The sequence below is a fragment of the Crocuta crocuta genome, unplaced genomic scaffold, assembly GCF_008692635.1.
Source record: "Crocuta crocuta isolate KB4526 unplaced genomic scaffold, BGI_CrCroc_1.0 scaffold177, whole genome shotgun sequence".
NCBI lineage: Eukaryota > Metazoa > Chordata > Mammalia > Carnivora > Hyaenidae > Crocuta > Crocuta crocuta.
In genome coordinates, this window is record NW_027531880.1 from 3,097,545 (window position 1) to 3,116,412 (window position 18,868).

An 18,868-nucleotide genomic window follows, 5' to 3' on the forward strand; every position below is an offset into this window, starting at 1 on the left:
GGCTTCAAGGAATAGACAGTAATATGAAGACACACATGTACACACACACACACACACACACACACCAGTAAAGGCAATTAGGTAGGTAATGATAAAAGACTGTAATTGTATATTTCTCTGTTCTTGTAACTGATGTCAAACATCACTAAAGAGCAGCTTATATCTAGTTGCTTTCTAGTTACCGTAATAATCTCTATGTTCGCGTCAAGGCATCCTCCCTAGCTTCAAGTTTTCTAAAGGAAAAACTGAGCCAAAGGGAGCCGGTGACTTGCCCAAGAAAGTTTATCTCAGTCATCCACTAAGGAATTAAGTGTCGGGAGCACACTCAGAAATAATATTCAAAGAAATCTTATAAACTGTCTTCTCTCGCTAATATCTTTAAACTACTATTTTCATCATTCTTTGAGGGTGATAGCAAGCAAGTGCTTGTGGTTTCTTAATTTAGTAAAAAGATTTCAGTTGTCTCAGTGAGAGAGAGAACTGCTAAATTTTCACCTGACTTCCTTCCCAGATAAACAATGTTTTAGACTTACTGCCTTGTTTAGACTGTTTACACCATGAATTTGGGTGGAATTGAATTAAGTTTGTAGACTTCTGATAAAGCACTTCAGAGGCTGGAACTGACTTTCCTGCATTGCAAAGAGGAAAAGTCTGACTGAATCAATTTAATAATTATTTGTTCCCTCTTGCTTTTTCTGCTGCCTAAGAACTATTGCTTAAGAACCTCTGGAATGAAAATAAAAGCTATGGAGCTGTAAATTGAGCATGGAAAATAGTTCAGATAATCTCCATCTATCCACTCTTCTATTTATGTTAATGTTCTATTAATAGAAAGAATATGTAGTAGCATTGGGAATCAATGTTTTTATAAGTACCATTCATATTTCTATTGAGCGTCTACTATAATCAGAACAAAATTAGCAAATAAGTATGTAGGAACTAAGAAATGTATTTATATACATAGTTCCATTTTAAACTATGGCTGGAGGGAAAGTATTTCCCTAATACAGCTCCTGGAGCTGAGCCAGGCAGACCCTGGAAGGGTGTGCCCAGGCTTGCCATTTGATAGAAGTGATGTTAAGTGATTTATTTTGGAAAGCTACTTTTGGGTATGAGTGGAGAAAAAATTATGTGGAGTACCTGAGGGGAATCTGTCTATAGTGTACTCAGAGAGGGAAAAAATGTTTCGAAGCCATTTCCATCGTAGAACAGGAATAAATGTATAAAGCCCAGCTGTCCTTGTCCCTTGCTTTCAAGCGGTATTGTACTTACAACACTCCAGCCAGGGGGTCATAATCCTTAAAACAAGAACAAAAAAAAAAAAAACAAAACAAACCTCTATGCAAGTTAATTTCATGGACTTTTTTCAAATTGATTATTTTTGAGAGAGAGAGAGCATGTCAGTGAGCAAGGGGCAGAGAGAGAGAGAGTACAGAGCCCTGAGCCGTGTTCCTGCTCACCCGATGGAGGATTCGTGCTCACCTCAAGTGGGGCACGAGTTCACCTGATGCAGGGCTTGAACTCATGAACCATGAGATCATGGACTGAGCCGAAGTCAGATACTTAACCGACTGAGCCATCCAGGTGCCCCTAATTCCACATTTCTAATGGGAGCGCACTGCAGTGTGCGATAAGCCATTTAGTTAGAAATTTTTTCTTCCTCTCCAAGTGCAGTCTTACTACAATGAAAGACTGTTTGCCATATCTCCAAATTCAATAAAGAGTGGCCAACATGTATTTCATTATAGTAACTTTTTCGTGGAATCATCAAATTATAAATTCAAGATAGAAACAACTGAGGTGCTCTGCTGGCTCAGTCGGTAGAGCATGTGACTCTTGAACTCAGAGGTATGGGTTCAAGCCCCACGTTGGGTGTAGGTATTACTTAAAAACGGAGGCTCCTGTTTGGCTCAGTCAGTTGAGCATCTGACTTTGGCTCAGGTCATGATCTTGTGGTTCATGGGTTTGAGCCCCGCATTTGGCTCTGTGCTGACAGCTCAGAGCCTGGAACCTGTTTCTAATTCTGTCTCTCCCTCTCTCTCTGCCCCTCCCCTGCTCACACTCTCTTTCTCAAAAATCAACATTAAAAAACAATTTAAAAACAAAATCTTTAAAAACAGAATAAAAAATAAAATAGAAACAACAAATTAAAACTTTCTTAAAATAACTGCCCCTACAGTCATTCAAATTCCATTGGAACATCTCCAAGAAAATGGCACTTGCATCTCCTAGAGTAGTGTTTCAGGGTTTTTTTTGTTTTGTTCTGTTTTTTAATTTTTTTCAATGTTTTTTATTTATTTCTGAGAGAGAGACAGCATGAGCAAGGGAGGGTCAGAGAGAGAAGGAGATACAGAATCCAAAGCAGGCTCCAGGCTCTGAGCTAGCTGTCAGCACAGAGCCCGATGCGGGGCTCGAACCCACGAACCGGGAGATCATGACCTGAGCCAAAGTTGGATGCTTAACCGACTGAGCCACCCAGGCACCAGTCTTTCAGTTTTTAAAAACTTTTTCACATAGGACATGTATAGGGCCTTCTATGTCTACTCTTTCAGGCCAAATCATCATAAATTACTTATTTGTTTGTTTAATTTTGAGGCAGGGAGAGGAAGAGAGAGAGGGAGAGAGAATCCCATGCAGGCTCCACACTGTCTGTACAGAGCCCGAAGCAGGTCTCAAACCCAGGAACCTGTGATATTGTGATCTGAGGCAAAATCAACAGTCAGTTGCTTTACCATCTGAGCCATCCAGGCACCCCTGTAGTAACTCCTTTAACTTTATCTCCTTTTCATTATCGTCACTCTTTATTTCTCTTTATACTTATAAAAATATATTTACTTAATAGATTCATACAATACTTTCCTACAAAGTAAAAGGCTGTTGGAAAACATCTAAATAATACACATGCTTTATGAGCCAAAAAGAAACTTAAATGTCAGAATGACAAGAATGCAGGAGGGAGAGTGGATACAGTAGAAATGAGGCCTGCAGAAGAAACAGGGTCCGGAGGGGCTGAGCCCACAGGGTCTCCAGTGGAAACTTTATATCGAGGACGAAAATAAGTTTGTGCATGTTCCAGAAATTCATGAGGGCCGTTGATGGCATTGTTCAAGAAAGGGTCAGGAATTTCCAACCCCACCTCCCCACAGCACAATCCTGTGGTTCATAGCTGCAGACTGTACTGCGTCTTCCTAGTCCTGTGGCCTCTGGTTGATAGAGAATAATTGAGTTGGACGGGACTTGAAGATATCATCTGATCTTGAAAATTTGCAACGATCATGGCTCTGCCGCACTCCTTGTAGCCCGTTCTCTTTTTCACCCCTTCCTCCTTCCCCGTTTTCCCTGCCTCCTCATCCCCAGTGCCAGCCACGACCCCAGGGAATCTCAGTTCCCCACATGGGAGCTAGTATCACTAAGAAGGCCTGATGAGTGCCAGTCAGGAGCATCACTTTCTAGGTGTCTTTACATTGCTTTCATTTGAATACCTCCACGGAGTAAGGAAGTAGGTAACGCTTTTAGGGAACCACCATCTCCGTTCTGCTTTCACTTAGGACAGTCACATCTTCAAAATGACCAAAATTGGACCAGATGACTTTTCGGGTCTTTTCAGACCCCAATGTTCTCTGATTCTATAATGCCGTGAACCAAAAGAGGAATAAGAGACTAATCTTAGGTTGTTCCTTATGAGGATTAACCTAGATACTGTTCCAGTAAAAAAGCTTGCAGCGCACTTGGCACTCTCGGGATATTTTCTTATTCTCTGGGTGAAGTTCAGTTCTGCTGGCCAGCCGTCAAGAGAAAAGTTCGAAAGATGAAGGAAGAATTCTAAAGAAGGGCCAGGTGTGACTGAGGACGCCCTTGAGAATCCTGTAGATGGGAATATGATAGACGACTCCAAACCATGCAGCGACCTTTTCACACAGCACTTGGATGCCAGGACAAAGGACTGTTCTTGAAAGTGAAAAAGTTAAAAAAATATACAAGTTGTATTTATATCCAAAGCGTAGGTCATAAACTTGAAGGAAGATTGATGGCAAATTCATTTTGTTTATTAGCGAAAATGAAGCATATTTTGGTGGCACATTCCTAACCTTTCAAGAAAATGTACTTTCCTTTGTAGTGTTTCAAAGGGTTTTTCTGATGCTAAGAAGTAGTAGTTGCTCATTGCAGGAATTTTTGGATAATATAAAAAAAAAGTCAAGAGCACCTAGAGAGTGCTGAACCTCAACCCTATTCTTTAAAGCCTCATTGCTGGTGTGTGTGCTCACGCATACTTGAAATCATATGTCACACACCATTTTATGCTGATTTTTCCCAGAGTGGACTGTGTTCTGACGCCACAAAAAATTCTCAAGTTACACCATGTTAGGGACTGTATTATATTTCATCTCTATAAGTCAGCAGTATTTCCTCAGCCTTCGCCCCTGTCTGGGGACAATTACATGGTTTCCTTTTTTTTTTCGTGATCATAATAAATGACATCTTTGTACATCAGTATTTGTTCACATGTCACATCATTTGCTTATTTTCTTGAGCTTGCAAGGTTAATGTCATAAAGACACCTATCCTTTCCTTCTTCAAGACAGAGTACTGGCACCGCCACGGGTCTGACCCAGCCTGACGCATTTATAAGCACCATTTCCCAGATGAAAAATAAATGCTCCTTAGTCAGAACTGTTTAAATCATTTCCAACTGTACTTATGAGAGAGAACTTTTCAGAACTGATTTTAGACTTGGTATTGGAGTAGCAGAGCAAGGTGACACTTTTCTTTATGGTTTGCTTCTACTCTAACTTAATTGACCTCCTTGAAGCTTTTGCTGTATGAAGTGTCCACAAATGCAGACTTAAACTATCTTCAGTCTGTGGGCCTCTGTAGGAGTGATTTTCAGCCCAGCTGTTTATATCTGCCCTAAACCTGAATGCGTATGAGTGGGTTTCCACCTTTTGGATCCTAGAGAAGTGAGGTCGAACACTTGTCTCCACAGGAACGCCCTGCTTTTCTTTTTCTGTGGAAGTAACACATGCCTAGTTGGAAGAGAGTTCACTAGTCTCTCCTCACAGCAGGCCTTTCTCTTACATCTCTGGCCTCGAAAGAGTTGTGTCTGAGTCCCTTTCTGTGGAACTCTGTATCTGTAGTTCTTTTTTTTTCCCATTTTATTTTATTTTATTTAAAAATAGTTTATTGTCAAGTTGGTTTCCATATAATACCCAGTGCTCATCCTCACAAGTGCCCTCCTCCATGCCCATCCCTCCCTCCCCCCCCACATCCATCAGTCCTCAGTTCTCAGCATTCAAGAGTCTCTCATGGTTTGCCTCTCTCCCTCTCCCCCACCGTTTCCCCCCTTCTTCTCCCNTCTGTATTTGTAGTTCTAAGTCAGCCACCTCCTCTACTTGATCTGTATTTGCTCTTTGCTTCCTGCGGCTGTTGTTTAACAATGTTAATTAGTTTTATTGAGGTATAATTTATATGCACTAAAATTCACCAGGTGCAAGCATAGTTTCATAAATTTTAATACTCAAGATATAGAATGAAAGGTTTCCTGCGTAGACATATAGTTTCATTTCTCTTGGGTGAAAATACCTTCGAATGGGACTGCTGACTTGTGTGGTGAGCGTGCACTTTTATAAGAAACTGCCAACCCGTTGTGTGAAGCGGCATAGTCATTTTGTGTGATGTTCTTTTCTTGGCACCTTTTAGAAGTTTCTTTGTCTACCTCTTCACTCTGTCCACCTCTCAAAACTGTTCCTGGACCTTAGAGGACATATCAATTTCTAATCAAAGACAAGGCCAGAGTTTGTACATTGAGGAAGAAGAGCAGGACTAGAGGAAGGTGGGCTGGGTATATCCACATTGACTACTAGAGGTGGGGGGCATAAGAGTGAGAAAGATCCTTCTAGAAGGATTTTGGAACCTGAAGTTACTCTTCCTGTATCTACAGTGGTACTGATAACTTCAGGTTGTTTGAGGCTAACTATAACTTACAAAGTGCTTGGACATACATTAGATTTGATCTTAACAATAATTCTCTAAAGTACACATGTTATTCCTATCCTCATTTTACAGATGATAAAACAGGATTCAGCAAGTGTATGTGACTTACCCAAGGTCACACTGGTAGTTAGTAACAGAGCCAGGATTAGGCCTTGAGTTTCCTGACCATTACCCCAGGGCTTTATCTGCTAATATTGATAATAGTGCCCATGTATCAATCCCTGGCACCGAACTAGGGTGTTTATGTGGCCGCCACATTATGTACTATTATTCCCATTTTCCAGATGAGCCACTTTAATGATTTGCCCGTGGTTGTGTATCCAGTAGCTAGCTGGATTGGAATGGACCAGAACCTCCGACTGCGGGTCCTATGCTCTTTCCTGTTCTTCACGTGGGAGAAACGCATGTTCCTTGTTTAGCAGCAGAGAAAAGAGGAGAAGCTGCAGAGCACGGAGCGCTGGGGATGAGCCATGTTTTTTTTAATGTTTTTTATTTATTTCTAGGAGAGAGAGAGAGAGACAGCGTGAGCAGGGGAGGGTCAGAGAGAGAGGGAGTCACAGACTGAAACAGGCTCCAGGCTCTGAGCTGGCAGTCAGCACAGAGCCCGACGCGGGGCTCGAACCCACGAACCGTGAGATCATGACCTAAGCGAAAGTTGGACGCTTAACCGACTAAGCCACCCAGGCGCCCCGGAATGAGCCATGTCTTAGCACACCGCTTCACCACTTCATTTTCAGCTGATACCGGGTTTTAAATCTGCAGCTGGTTCACTGTGAATGTCTTACATCTTTATCATCTGACTTTACACTCCTGCCCCTTGTCCCCAGCGAATAAACCTGCTTATGATCTGTGTCATGGATATAGGTCCAGGCTGGGTCTGACACTTGGCTTGCTTGTTTTGCCTCCCCTCAGTATTTTTCATCATAAATACACTATTAGTTTTTAAATTAATTTTTGTAAGTTTATTTTGAGAGAGCATGAGCAGAGGAGAGGGGTAGAGGGAGAGAGAGAGAGACAGAGAGAGAGAGAGAGAGAGAGAGAGAGAAAGAGAATCCCAAGCAGGCTCCACACTCAGTCCAGAACCCAATGTGGGGCTCAAACGCATAAACCGTGAGATCATGACCTGAGCTGAAATCAGTAGTAGGATGCTTAACCAACTGGGCAACCCAGGCGCCACTGAAATTAATTTTTAAAATGTAAGAGTATATGGGGCGCCTGGGTGGCTTAGTCGGTTAAGCGTCCGACTTTCGCTTAGGTCATGATCTCGCGGTTCGTGGGTTCGGGCCCCGCGTCGGGCTCTGTGCTGACTGCCAGCTCAGAGCCTGGAGCCTGTTTCACAGTCTGTGACTCCCTCTCTCTCTGACCCTCTCCTGCTCACGCTGTCTCTCTCTCTCTCCTAGAAATAAATAAAAACATTAAGAAAAATTTAAAAAAAATGTAAGAGTATAAAGTAGATGTTTTCACGAGGTATTCAAGAATGTTGGTGTTGAGGCACCTGAGTGGCTCAGTCAGTTAAGCATCCACCTTCGGCTCAGGTCATGATCTCATGGTTCTTGGGTTCAAGCCCCACTTCAGGCTTTGTGCTGACAGCTCAGAGTCTGGAGCCTGCTTCAGATTCTGTCTCCCTCTCTCTCTCTGCCCCTTCCCTACTCACACTCTGTCTCTCAAAAATAAAATTTAAAAATTAAAAAAAAAGAATAATAGTGTTAATAGAAACTCCCTATGACAAGGTCTACATCCTGAATGTTGAAAGAAAAAAATGATTCTGCCATATTATTCTGCAAATAAGATTTCAAAAATGCATCTCTCATTTTACTTAAATATTATAAAGGAAAGGTAGTCATGTTTACGGCTAACTAGTCAGGCTCACCCACAGGTAGCAGAGAGTCATTAGATTTTATATCATACCATTGAAGAGATTATCTGTCTTCAAATTTCTACCTAAGTGTCAGAATTCAAGATTCAATCCTAGCTTCCAGGAAAGTAGGTTTTACATTTTCAGAGGGTGAGTGTGAAGCACTTTGGGCTTCAGAGGAGGTGTTGGAAAATTACTTCAGAGCCCCGAGGTCCTCTGCATAGGGGACCTGGCTCCTACCCTTCACGTGTTGGAGCGAGAGCTTGGCCTGGGTGCAATCCAGGAAATCTCAGAGAAAAGCTCACCACAAGCCAGAAGCTAACAAGGGAAGAGAGGTTGGCCAAGGGCCAGGTCTTTAAAACCGCAAGGTCCCTGGGAAGGAGTCATAACTCAGCCACGGTCCACTACAGACCTGCTTGTCTGGGATGGGTCATGCCGGCCAAGGAGCCAGTTGGACTCTGGTGCTGAGAGAGGAGGAGCATGGACAGAGGACTGGAGCAGGCACCCCCTCACCCTGTTTGCTTGGGAAGACCAGGGGTCATCTTGGATGTTCCCTTCAGCAGCAGGGAGCCTCCTGCCCAAGCTTTTTTTTTTTTTTTTTTGCATTAAATGTCTGTTAAGTACTATAACTCAGCAACATCCCTGTTTTTAAACAGTGTACAGATTCATCTAGAAAGATTCCGAGAATGTTTGTTTTCACTTTTTCTTCAACATTCATATTTCTAGTGTAGATAAGAGGGTATGAGGTACAGCTGAAGCAGATGCTTATGGAGGAAATTCTAGAGGGAGAATCTGTAAGTACTTTACTCGGGAGTCCAGCCACCATGCTCACAGGGCCCGGTGAAGGAAGCAGGGCTGGTCCAGAGATCAAGGGACAAAAGTGATGGTGGGCAGAACTCAGAGTTGAGAAGCATGCTCAGAAGCCATTGAGGGCACCGAGGAAAGAGATCTTACTAACGTTACAGTCTCGGGAGACAGAACTTACGAGACCACTCAGTACTTCTCTCAGTGTTTCAAAAGATTCTAAGGTTTCTGATCCTCCACCACAAGAGGTTGGTGACATTTGAAAATTGAAGAATATCTTGTACCCTTCAGTCCTGTGAGTCGCAGCCATATAGGGGCTTTCATACTGGGAGGAGAGAGTTAGGGTACTTGTTCTGACCCTCCTTCATGTTCTGACTCTTTTCCAAAAAGCTCTTGTAGGAGAGAGAAAAGAATCAAGGCTTTCACTGGAAGTTGTAAATAACATTGCGCCCTTGTTGAGAATCATTGCTGAGGAGGAGGAGAGGCATTTACAGGCGATGCTTCTGCACATCAAGCCTGTCTCCCAGCTACGTGATTTCTATGAACTCCAAATGAGTTGATTCTTCAGCATCAACTCTAGGCTGCCTCTCAAGCAGGCACCATACACAGCACAGAGCCTGACGCAGGGGCTCTTTCTCACAACACTGGGATCATGACCTGAGCAGAAATCAAGAGAGATGCTTAACTGACCTAGCCACCCAGGTGTCCCTTCCTTATCCCAGTCTGAAGTAAATATTTACATATGCTTTTTCATATTCTCTTCATGGTTAGGGTTATCAGTTTTCACATTTAAATCTTCCCTTTATTTTGGTGTGAGGTAGGGATCTTTTTTTCTTCCTTCCAGTTAGTTAGCAGTTAGCATGTTGGCCCAACATCCCTTGTTGAATAAGCTGACCTGTCCCCACTGATTTGATTGCTCACCTCCAAAATCCTGCTTTCAGAGACCCTGTACTCTCAGGTGTCCTACTCAGCCAGACCTCAGCCACTCTGATTTTGGGCTTCTACATTCTTGACAGATTAGCATCCTGGCCTTGTGCGCGGTGTCCCCTGGCCACCCCTTCCAGTGGCCCTGTCTCAGCGGCCTTTCCACCTTCTTCTCTGCAGCAGGTTACACTCTTGTTGAACTGCTTTGTTTTATTTTGTTCCTGTTTGATGCAAATTAATGGAAGAGGGACAAAATCAGGGTGTTGGTACTTGCCCTACAAAATGGAAGTCACTTGGTCTCAAAAACGCCTTTCTCCTTAACCAGATGCTTATTGGGTGTAATGTGAAGGAGAAAAGCCGAATCAAAGAACATAGACCTGCTTTGTAGAAATAAGTTGTCTAAGATTATCTAAGTAGGAGAGGGAATCCCTGGTCTGAAATGTTGCTGAGGTATCGTGTAGCCAATTAAAAGCCTCCCCGAGGCAAACTGGACTGAGGACATACCTGCTCTGGTGCCCCTGTGACTTACCTGTGCGGGTGGCATGTCCCAGAGTGAACCAGTGGTCAAACCTCACCCTGACGTATTGAACAAAACTAGAAACAGTGTAAAAGAGAAAACGTAAGAACTCTACTCGGCTGTTTTTCAGCCCAGTTCCCTGAGTCAGTAACCAGCTGTCTCTCAGCCTCTACACATAAGCCACCACAAAGTCGAACGGACTTGAGCCACTGAAACTTCTTACGTCCTTTCTCTTCCCTTCCGTGCCACCAGCACACTGGGCCGGGGGCCTCCCCTTATGCCTGAACCATGTAGGAGGAGCCTGGTAATTACCTCTCCACATTCACCCTTCTGTCTAGTCCATTGTCTGCATGGCAGCCACAATGACCTTTCCAAAATGAACGTCTGATCCTGTCGGCCTCCCTCTGGTTAAGACCCTTCGGTGGCACCCGATTGTCTGCATGATGGCCACAGTCTTGAGTAGACTGTGCTTGCGGCTTCCTCACGCTGGCCTGCCTGTCCCCCCTCACGCTGCTCCTTCCTGCCTGGGCAGTGCCTGCAATGCCTCCCCCACCCCAGAGGTAACTCCACCATCCTTAGATCGCCGTGAGCCTTCCCCGCCCTGTCAGACCCGGAACTGTGCTGTCACGACACTGCGTGATGCGTGCCTCCCGCCTGTGCTGCACTCATGACACCTCACAGTCATACACTCGTGTGTTTATTGGTGCGCATGTGTTGCCCTCACTGCACTGTAAGCCCCACATCCGTCACTACTCATCATCGTATTCCTAGTGACTGGCACAAGGGACGTCGTCAGGATTTGTTGACGTTGTTTCTTGCTTGCCCTCTTGGCCAGCTAACCTGGCAAAGAAGATCTCATCAAGAATTCTATTTAAGATTAGATCATATTGGTCCAAAATATTTCTATTTTGTATTTTCATTTCTAGATTTGATGTGCCCATGATATTAACAAAATGCTCTTTTTGTCTTTTGCCTTGAGAATGGTCTTTTCATTTGTCTCATGTGGGATCTAAATCTCCAGAATTGCATAGGCTTCAAAACTTAGCAAATGGTAAAATCTATTAGTATATATTTTATTTCATTACGTGCCTGTAATATTGCACACATAGATGGCTCTCAGTAGATGCTTATTGATTTATTATACACTATTTTAATTTGAAAAGCATATAACCCAATTTACAGTTTTTGATGGAAAGAAAAAAATCATCTATAATACAACTCAAACTTAGCCTCTGTTCTGATACCTGCTGGTCTGTTTATACATATTTTGACATTGCCATAAGCACAAGGTATATAAAATTTATCATCCTGTTTTCTCTTTCTAAATAACTGTAATGTTGATTGATCATTATATTGTCTATGACATGATGTCTGAGCCTAATTCATTCAGTTCAATTCAATAAGCATCTATGAAGAACCACACTGTACTAGGCATCATTCTATATGCATAATACCATTCAAAGAAAATGATACCCCAGATTTGGTTCTTTGGCTATATAATAATAGAACACCATAGTTCCAAAGCTTTTAGTGGCATTTTTACTTCATAGATAATATTAATTTTGTGACATTGCCTGTTTATTTTGGAGGAATATTGCAAGACTTTTCTCCATGCTTAATAGCTTCTTTTTTCATGTAATCAACAAGTTTATTAGGGCTTCCCATGTGCCAGGCACTATTCTGTGTCCTGGGCCCTAGTGAAAGGAAACAGACAAGAATGAATGAATGAATGAATGAATGCAGTGATAGGTAGAAAAGACAAAAAGCAAGGTGAGAGGGACGGATAATGGCATGGGGGGAAGGCCTGGTCTTTCAGAAGGTCATTTGAGCAAAGACCTAAATAGCGTGAGGAGTAGCTACACAGCTGTCAGGAGATTTCTTTCTGACAGAGGGATCAGCAGGTGCAAAGGCCCAGGGATGAGAGTGCTTGCTGTTTTCAAGGAACAGCAAGGAGCCCGTGAGGGAAGGCGCAGTAGGAGCTGAGGTCAGTGGGCTGGGGTGGGGGGCCCTGAGGAGACCTTGCAGGGTCTTCCAAGGCGTGACGAGACCTCTGGCTTTTCCTCTCAGTGAGATATGGGTAGTCATGGAATCGTGACATCTGAATCGTGTTTCGATAAGATTGTTTCATTCTGCACCTTTCTCTGTTCTTCCTGCAAGGGCCTTCGGTTTCCACCCTGGTTACCCTCTGGCTGAGTCACTTTAAACTAGAAACTGTAAGCTTCAGACACGTGCATGGTGTACTTGTAAAGTGCTCATTCCTTACATGTAAATGAGCTGGTAGATAATTAGCCATACCCTATGGTGTCACAGAATCACATTTGGTAATCACTGTTCCAAGAAATTCGGCACATTCCACATATTTCAAAAACTCTACAACTGCATTCCTCATTTCTTTATCTTTTGCCCATTTGAAGCAAATTTTCTTTCTGAAAATAATGACCAAATATATTTTTCAGATTGCATAAACTCCTATCCTATTAAGTCTTATTGGCAACCTGTAATTATAAAGCATGCTTCTTCAACCACTGATAGAGACCAGCTTTTTTTTTTTTTTTTTTTTTTTTCGGGGTGGGTATGCAGTTAACCTAATTACAGTCTTCCTTGAGTTGCTTTATGGTTAGATCTGACACATGTCAAAGTTAGACCCCATTAGTAGGCTTAAAACATTTATTTCTGAAAGAACAAACTGTTACAGGTTGCTTAGGGTAATTAATTTCTTTTGTTTTGTTTTCTGTTACAGGAGGAGACATCACAGCTTTCCCAGATTGGGAGGAAAAATATGGAATGTGTTTTACCGCTGACTGAACACAACCAAATGAACTGTACTGACAGTAGTTTGAAAACCAGCAGTTAGCAGTTTGTTCAGGCTCTAACATTGTCCAGCACTTTCCGGAGCAAACTCACTGTTTACAAGAACTCTCGGCCTTACGACGTTTATAACCTCAAGCTTTGTTTATTTAAAATATTTCTGCAAAAGAAAAGTACCTGACGCCCACTTTCCAAAATGGCCATGGATGAGTATTTGTGGATGGTCATTTTGGGTTTTATCATAGCTTTTATCTTGGCATTTTCCGTTGGTGCAAATGATGTTGCCAATTCATTTGGTACTGCTGTGGGCTCTGGCGTGGTGACCTTGAGGCAGGCATGCATTTTGGCTTCAATATTTGAAACCACCGGCTCAGTGTTATTGGGAGCCAAAGTAGGAGAGACCATTCGAAAAGGTATCATTGATGTGAATCTATACAACGAGACAGTAGAAACACTAATGGCTGGGGAAGTTAGTGCAATGGTTGGTAAGTAGCATTATTCTTTATGTCAATGAGAAACGTTTCTGCTGGCCTACTTCCCTACAGTACTTCTGTCCTGTCCATAAATATGATCTTTGCTTTAACTTCAGAAACTGGTTTGATGTTTCATATTTACTGCCTCTTATTTTTGTTTTCTGCATTTTAATTTCATTATTATTATTACTTTTTTAGTGTTCAAATGTCAGGCATCCGTTTTCTCAGATTTTTAGCAAACTTTGCTATTAAAATAGATGTGGCCAAATGTACTTTATTTATGAAGTCCAGACAAAGATATTTGTATAATAGCTGCCATTTTCAAGTGGTTTAAAGGTTTTTAAAGAAATAACTTGTCTAAGTGAATGTGTTTGTAAGGTTTACTTGGGAGATAGCCTTGACAGCTTATTTCAATTTTTCCTTAGATTTTTCATCAGTTAGGATGCACTGTTTTGAATACTTGGATGCTAAAAAACAATTTTTATTAACTTTCGTGTTCTCACTTTATGTGTTTGAGCAGGTACCAAATGAATCTTAAGTGCTTGTATTTCAAGAAAATCCAGTCTCTACCTCTGGGAATTCCTTTTGGGATGTTTGTTTTGTTTTCTGGCCAAAAGACCATTTGTGTGTCCCCTGTTTTCAGTATGACCTTATACTGGTGGTTTCTGGTTGTCTAGTTGAAAGAGAAGTGTCGAGGGCAGTGAAGCATGTTAATGAGCAGGTTGACCAGTGAGACAGTGTGATAGCTCCATTGGCCAAGGTGACCATCAACTTGAAGCACCGTGGGGCACTTCCCTTCCTGCCCTCACTACAACTGAGAACAAGAATCAGGCAGGAATATCTTAAGTGCAGCTGATAGGCCTCTTTCTCTGCTTGCCTCTAGGTAGAGGTGACGTCCCAGCAGACAGCTGATCCATACGGGTAATTTGGTTAGGGGGAGGAGGGTTAGAGAGGAATCCTACCACCTTCTGCTTTCAACAGGATATACCCTTTTGTAGAAGAGTCCTACAGTAGCGGGGGAGATGCTGGTGTGCCAAGAACACAGCTGCACTAGTTCTGTCCAGTCACTGGCATTTCTGTTTGCCAAATAGAAGGTGGCCCACCATCGTTTTGTTACAGCAAGTTAGTGTGAGAAGTTGTTGAGGCATTTGATCCATATCCGATACTGATGTACTAAGGTATTAAATACTATTAAGCACGGTACGCTGATGATACATGCTAAGGAGTTTCTTTTTCTCAACATTTAAAGATGTAAAGTTCACAGTTGCTTTAATTCCAGCAGTTGTTGTAATGATTGAATTTTACTTAACTTTCTCTGAACATCTATTTCTCATCATAGTCAGATGTGAGATTCCCCTTAGAAAAATAACAGTCATTTATAAAAATCACCTTGGTTGTCACGATAGGTATCTAAGACCTAATCATATTGAGCTGACGTTAAGATTTTTCTAGTCAGGAGGCTACGGGTGAGAATTTTTTTTTTTTAGAGAGCACAGGTGCCCCCCTCCGCACCCCCACCACATGAGTAGGGGAGGGGCAGAGGGCGAAGGAAAGAGAATGTTTAGCAGGCCCCTTGCTCAGCGAGGAGGCCCATATGGGGAGCCCCATATAGGGATCAGTCTCACAACCGTGAGATCATGACCTCAGCTGAAATCAAGAGTCCGACGCTTAACCAACTGAGCCACCCAGGCACCCCAAGAAATGTTGAAAGTAAGAGAGTAATAAAGAAAAGCACTGATCAAATTAAATCTTAACGGCAGTTTCTCTTTCATTGGCTAGAACTTCTGAGGCATGGTCATGTATTAAAGAGGCTTGTCAGTGAGGCCACAGTGAGGCTCTGGGTTTAGGCAAAAAGCCTTGTGAGCCTGGAGCTTCTTGTCACTGCTTACTTTCCAGGAGAGCAATGTAACCTGTCCAGCATCTCAGTTCTCCCACCCCTGGCCTTTGGCTCTTTACTGAAAGAATGAAGAATACTTACCTCAACTAGAATTTAGGTTAACCAAAGCAATTTGGGGTTTTGCTTGAATAACTTGATTTTGTTTGCTTTGGTTTCTTTCTTTCTTTCTTTTCTTTTTCTTTTTTTTTTTTTTTTTGGTGTGTGGTTAGATGAATCTCAAAGCCTGTTTTGTTAGGAATTTATGTGAGTTACCTAGATTTTTAAAATTGGGTTTCTTGCAAATGAGAGCTTTGTTAATTTAAGATGATGGTGTAATTATTATTGGCCAGAACCAAAGCTGATGCTGTTCCGATGCCTGAATTGTCCCCATCTTACTCTTCTAAATTCAGTATCCATTTTCTCTCTCTTTCTCACCTCCTGTCCTTTTATTCTGTTCTTTTATTATTATCTTGTTCTTAAGAAACATCCCCCCAAGCCGTTGGGTCTCTGTGCTTTCTGATAGGGTTTGTTGGGTGGAAGAAATTATTTGTGCCAGCCAAGCTCCTGAGCAAGTCCCTTTTGGGACACTGAGCTCAGCCCTAAAGCAATAGTCCACTTACTATGAAAACCACCAGTGGTTCCAAAGATCTGAGAATTTACAACTCCCCATCTTCTCATGGAAATACCCACAAAAGCATGAACAAGCCATCTCCTGGGATCGTCCTAAGAAGTGCCCTGTCCCCTTAATGCTCCCACCCTCCCTAACACTCCCTAATGCTCCCTAACCACTGAGCCTTCTCAGGAGCCCAGAGCCTTTTGGTGCTCATTCACACTGGCCAGCCTGCTTCCTCCTGACCCTGCATCTTTGAGCTGCCCCTCTTCTGTCTTCTCCAGAGTCTGTTGCCTCAGAGGTGCTCACGTTTCCCCCACTCTCCTTGGGTTTTGTCCTACATCCTTATTCCATACATAATCCCTTCCTCGTTATCTTAAGTTAAAATATCTTTTTTCTCACTGTTTTTCTTAACATTAAGAAGGTTAATCCCATCGGCCTTCAAAAATTTCCGAGGGTTAGGAGGCCTTGCCACACTCTCACTTTGCCAGGCACCCTGCAGATACCTGCCTCCACCTTCCCTCCTTTCCGCAGCCCTTTCCCTGCTGCCCACTGGCCCCCTTCCTGGACGCCATCCCACTTCCCTCCTCCCCTCCATGGAAGGCAGCCCTGTCCTCCCGACCTTTCCTTGCAAACCGTGCTGCTCCAAGACATATGTTATAAAGTCAGCCAGAGAGAGATAGCAGCTTTCAGTAAAGAAAACCTAATGGTCTGAAATTCATTTGGGTGAGTGTATACTATTAACATTGCGAGATTATTTTAGTTTGTAAGAACAGAAATCATAAGTATGTTTTTCAAGTTACTATTCTGTGCTATGTAACATGCTCCAAATTCTGGCTCTATTTTTAAAACAAACTAGTCAGTCATTCAGGAGCTCAGCGCTTAGAGGTAGAGGCTTGAGGAATTGTCCACGGGGAGGCCTGGGTGCTGCCGTAGAGGCTGGCCCCTCCTCCTCCCTGCACACTCCAGGGAGAGACGCAGACAGGGTCACAGCCTAATTTGGCTCCCAGGTGGGCGTGCCCAGCACTCATGCAGCCCATGTCAGCATTGCCTCACAAACTGGGGCCTGCCTGCACAGCCGTTAGTGATGTTCTGTAACTCAGATGTTTTTGAAGAAAATGCCAGGGATTTGCTTAAAAGTGCTGCTGCCAAGCAACCAGATTTCCAGAATTAACATTTGGGATTAATAACGTGCCCTGCTTATCAGCCAAGCCCTTTGTTCCCTTACAGTTCTATATGAGCTTTTCCACAACTGTTTCTGAAAGAGATCTCGCCCAGCTGATGCTTTTAATATGCACTGCAGAATTTGATCTGCTTATGAAAATATCTAGGGTGAACTGTAGCCTAGAAAAATATTAAGCCTGGAAAAGGAGGTGAAATTGAGGTAAAAGGACACAAAGCCAAAACTAAGGATCCTCTTAACTTAAAAGAATTAGAAGACTTGAGGGAGCTTACACAGAAAATGCCTGGCATTCTGGGCAGGGGCCAAGAACAGACGCCCACCTGTGGGTTTAATCTTGTAGTGACTTCTCATATGAGAGGCACAACTACAAAAAGCAATGTACACACTCTCTTTTTTTTTAATTGAGGTGTAATTGACATGTAACACTATAGTAATTTCAGGTGTACAATGTAATGATTCGTTGTTTGTATATGACAGTCTCTCTTACGGACTGATAGGACACAGCTGGTATCTAGCCCTCCTCATTATGTGACCATAGGCGCCACTGCAGTGAAATCTTTCCCAGTATGCAGCCTTTCATGTTGCTCTGTGTCCTCTGGAGTCTGTAATCTCTTGCTTGGTCTTGGCCACACTTCACCTCAAAACAGGTTCATCATCAGCACCTAAATATGAAAAAGGCAGTTAATAACCTTAACTTTATCAAACAACTTTAAATACTTTTAAAATACATTTATCCCTTCAGTGTTGAAGAATGTTCCTTTGACTAAAGTTCATTGAGTGATTTTTGTTAGTACTTTAGCACTCTGTAAAGAAATAATCCATAAAAAATCAACGATAGGGAGATGTTGTGGAGAACAGTAATTTGAGTTTCTTTTGTGGCAGTTTGAGATGCGCTATTCTATATCTAACTTTTTTCTTTTTCTTTCTTTCTTTCTTTCTTTCTTTTTTTTTTTTTTTTTTTTTTTTTTCATCTTTCCACCTCTAGGCTCAGCTGTTTGGCAGCTGATTGCATCCTTCCTGAGACTTCCAATCTCAGGAACTCATTGTATTGTTGGTTCTACGATAGGATTCTCACTTGTCGCAATTGGTACGCAAGGTGTGCAGTGGATGGAACTTGTCAAGATTGGTAATTGCCATTTTCTTTTACCTATCAGAAGGAAAGGTTACATTCTCTAGAGTAAGTTTTATTAAAAGTCACCATTATAATATATTTTCCCCTTTGGATGTTAAGGTTTAGAAGACCTATATGGGTAGTACATTTACCATCAAGATTTCTGCTAGTGGAAATTGTGACCTTTCATGTTAGACAAATTATTTTTATTTATTTTTTAATACTTATTTGAGAGAGAGAGAGACAGAGCATGAGTGTGGGGATGGGGGGTGGCAGAGAGAGAGGGAGACACAAAATCTGAAACAGGCTCCAGGCTCTGAGCTGTCAGCACAGAGCCCAATGCAGGGCTTGAACTCACGGACTGTAAGTTCATGAACTGAGCTGAAGTCATATGCTTAACTGACTGAACCACCCAGGTGCCCCTGTGTTAGATGATTTTTTTTGTTTATTTATTCTTTATTATTTTTTTTCTTACAAACAGTTTATTGTCAAGTTGGTTTCCATATAACACCCAGTGCTCATCCCCACAAGTGACCTCCTCCATGCCCATCTCCCCCCTCCCCCCCACACCCATGAGTCCTCAGTTTGTTCTCAGCTTTCAAGAGTCTCTCATCATTTGCCTCTCTCCCTTTCCCCCACCATTTCCCCCTTTCTTCTCCCCCATGGTCCTTCGTTAAGTTCCTCCTAGTCCTCCTATACGTGCAAACATATGATAT

General features: G+C 42.5%; 1 protein-coding gene across 2 annotated transcripts in view; it reads left to right on the plus strand.

The window, feature by feature from the left end:
* Positions 1-18,868, plus strand: part of SLC20A2 (solute carrier family 20 member 2) — a 100,870-nt gene that overhangs the window by 42,707 nt on the left and 39,295 nt on the right. For both annotated transcript variants that reach the window (XM_077773065.1, XM_077773066.1), the window contains 2 exons: positions 12,832-13,384; positions 18,027-18,167. In XM_077773065.1, the coding sequence (XP_077629191.1) occupies positions 13,096-13,384; positions 18,027-18,167 (430 nt within the window). In that variant the 5' untranslated portion in view covers positions 12,832-13,095. The remainder of the gene's footprint in view (positions 1-12,831; positions 13,385-18,026; positions 18,168-18,868) is intronic.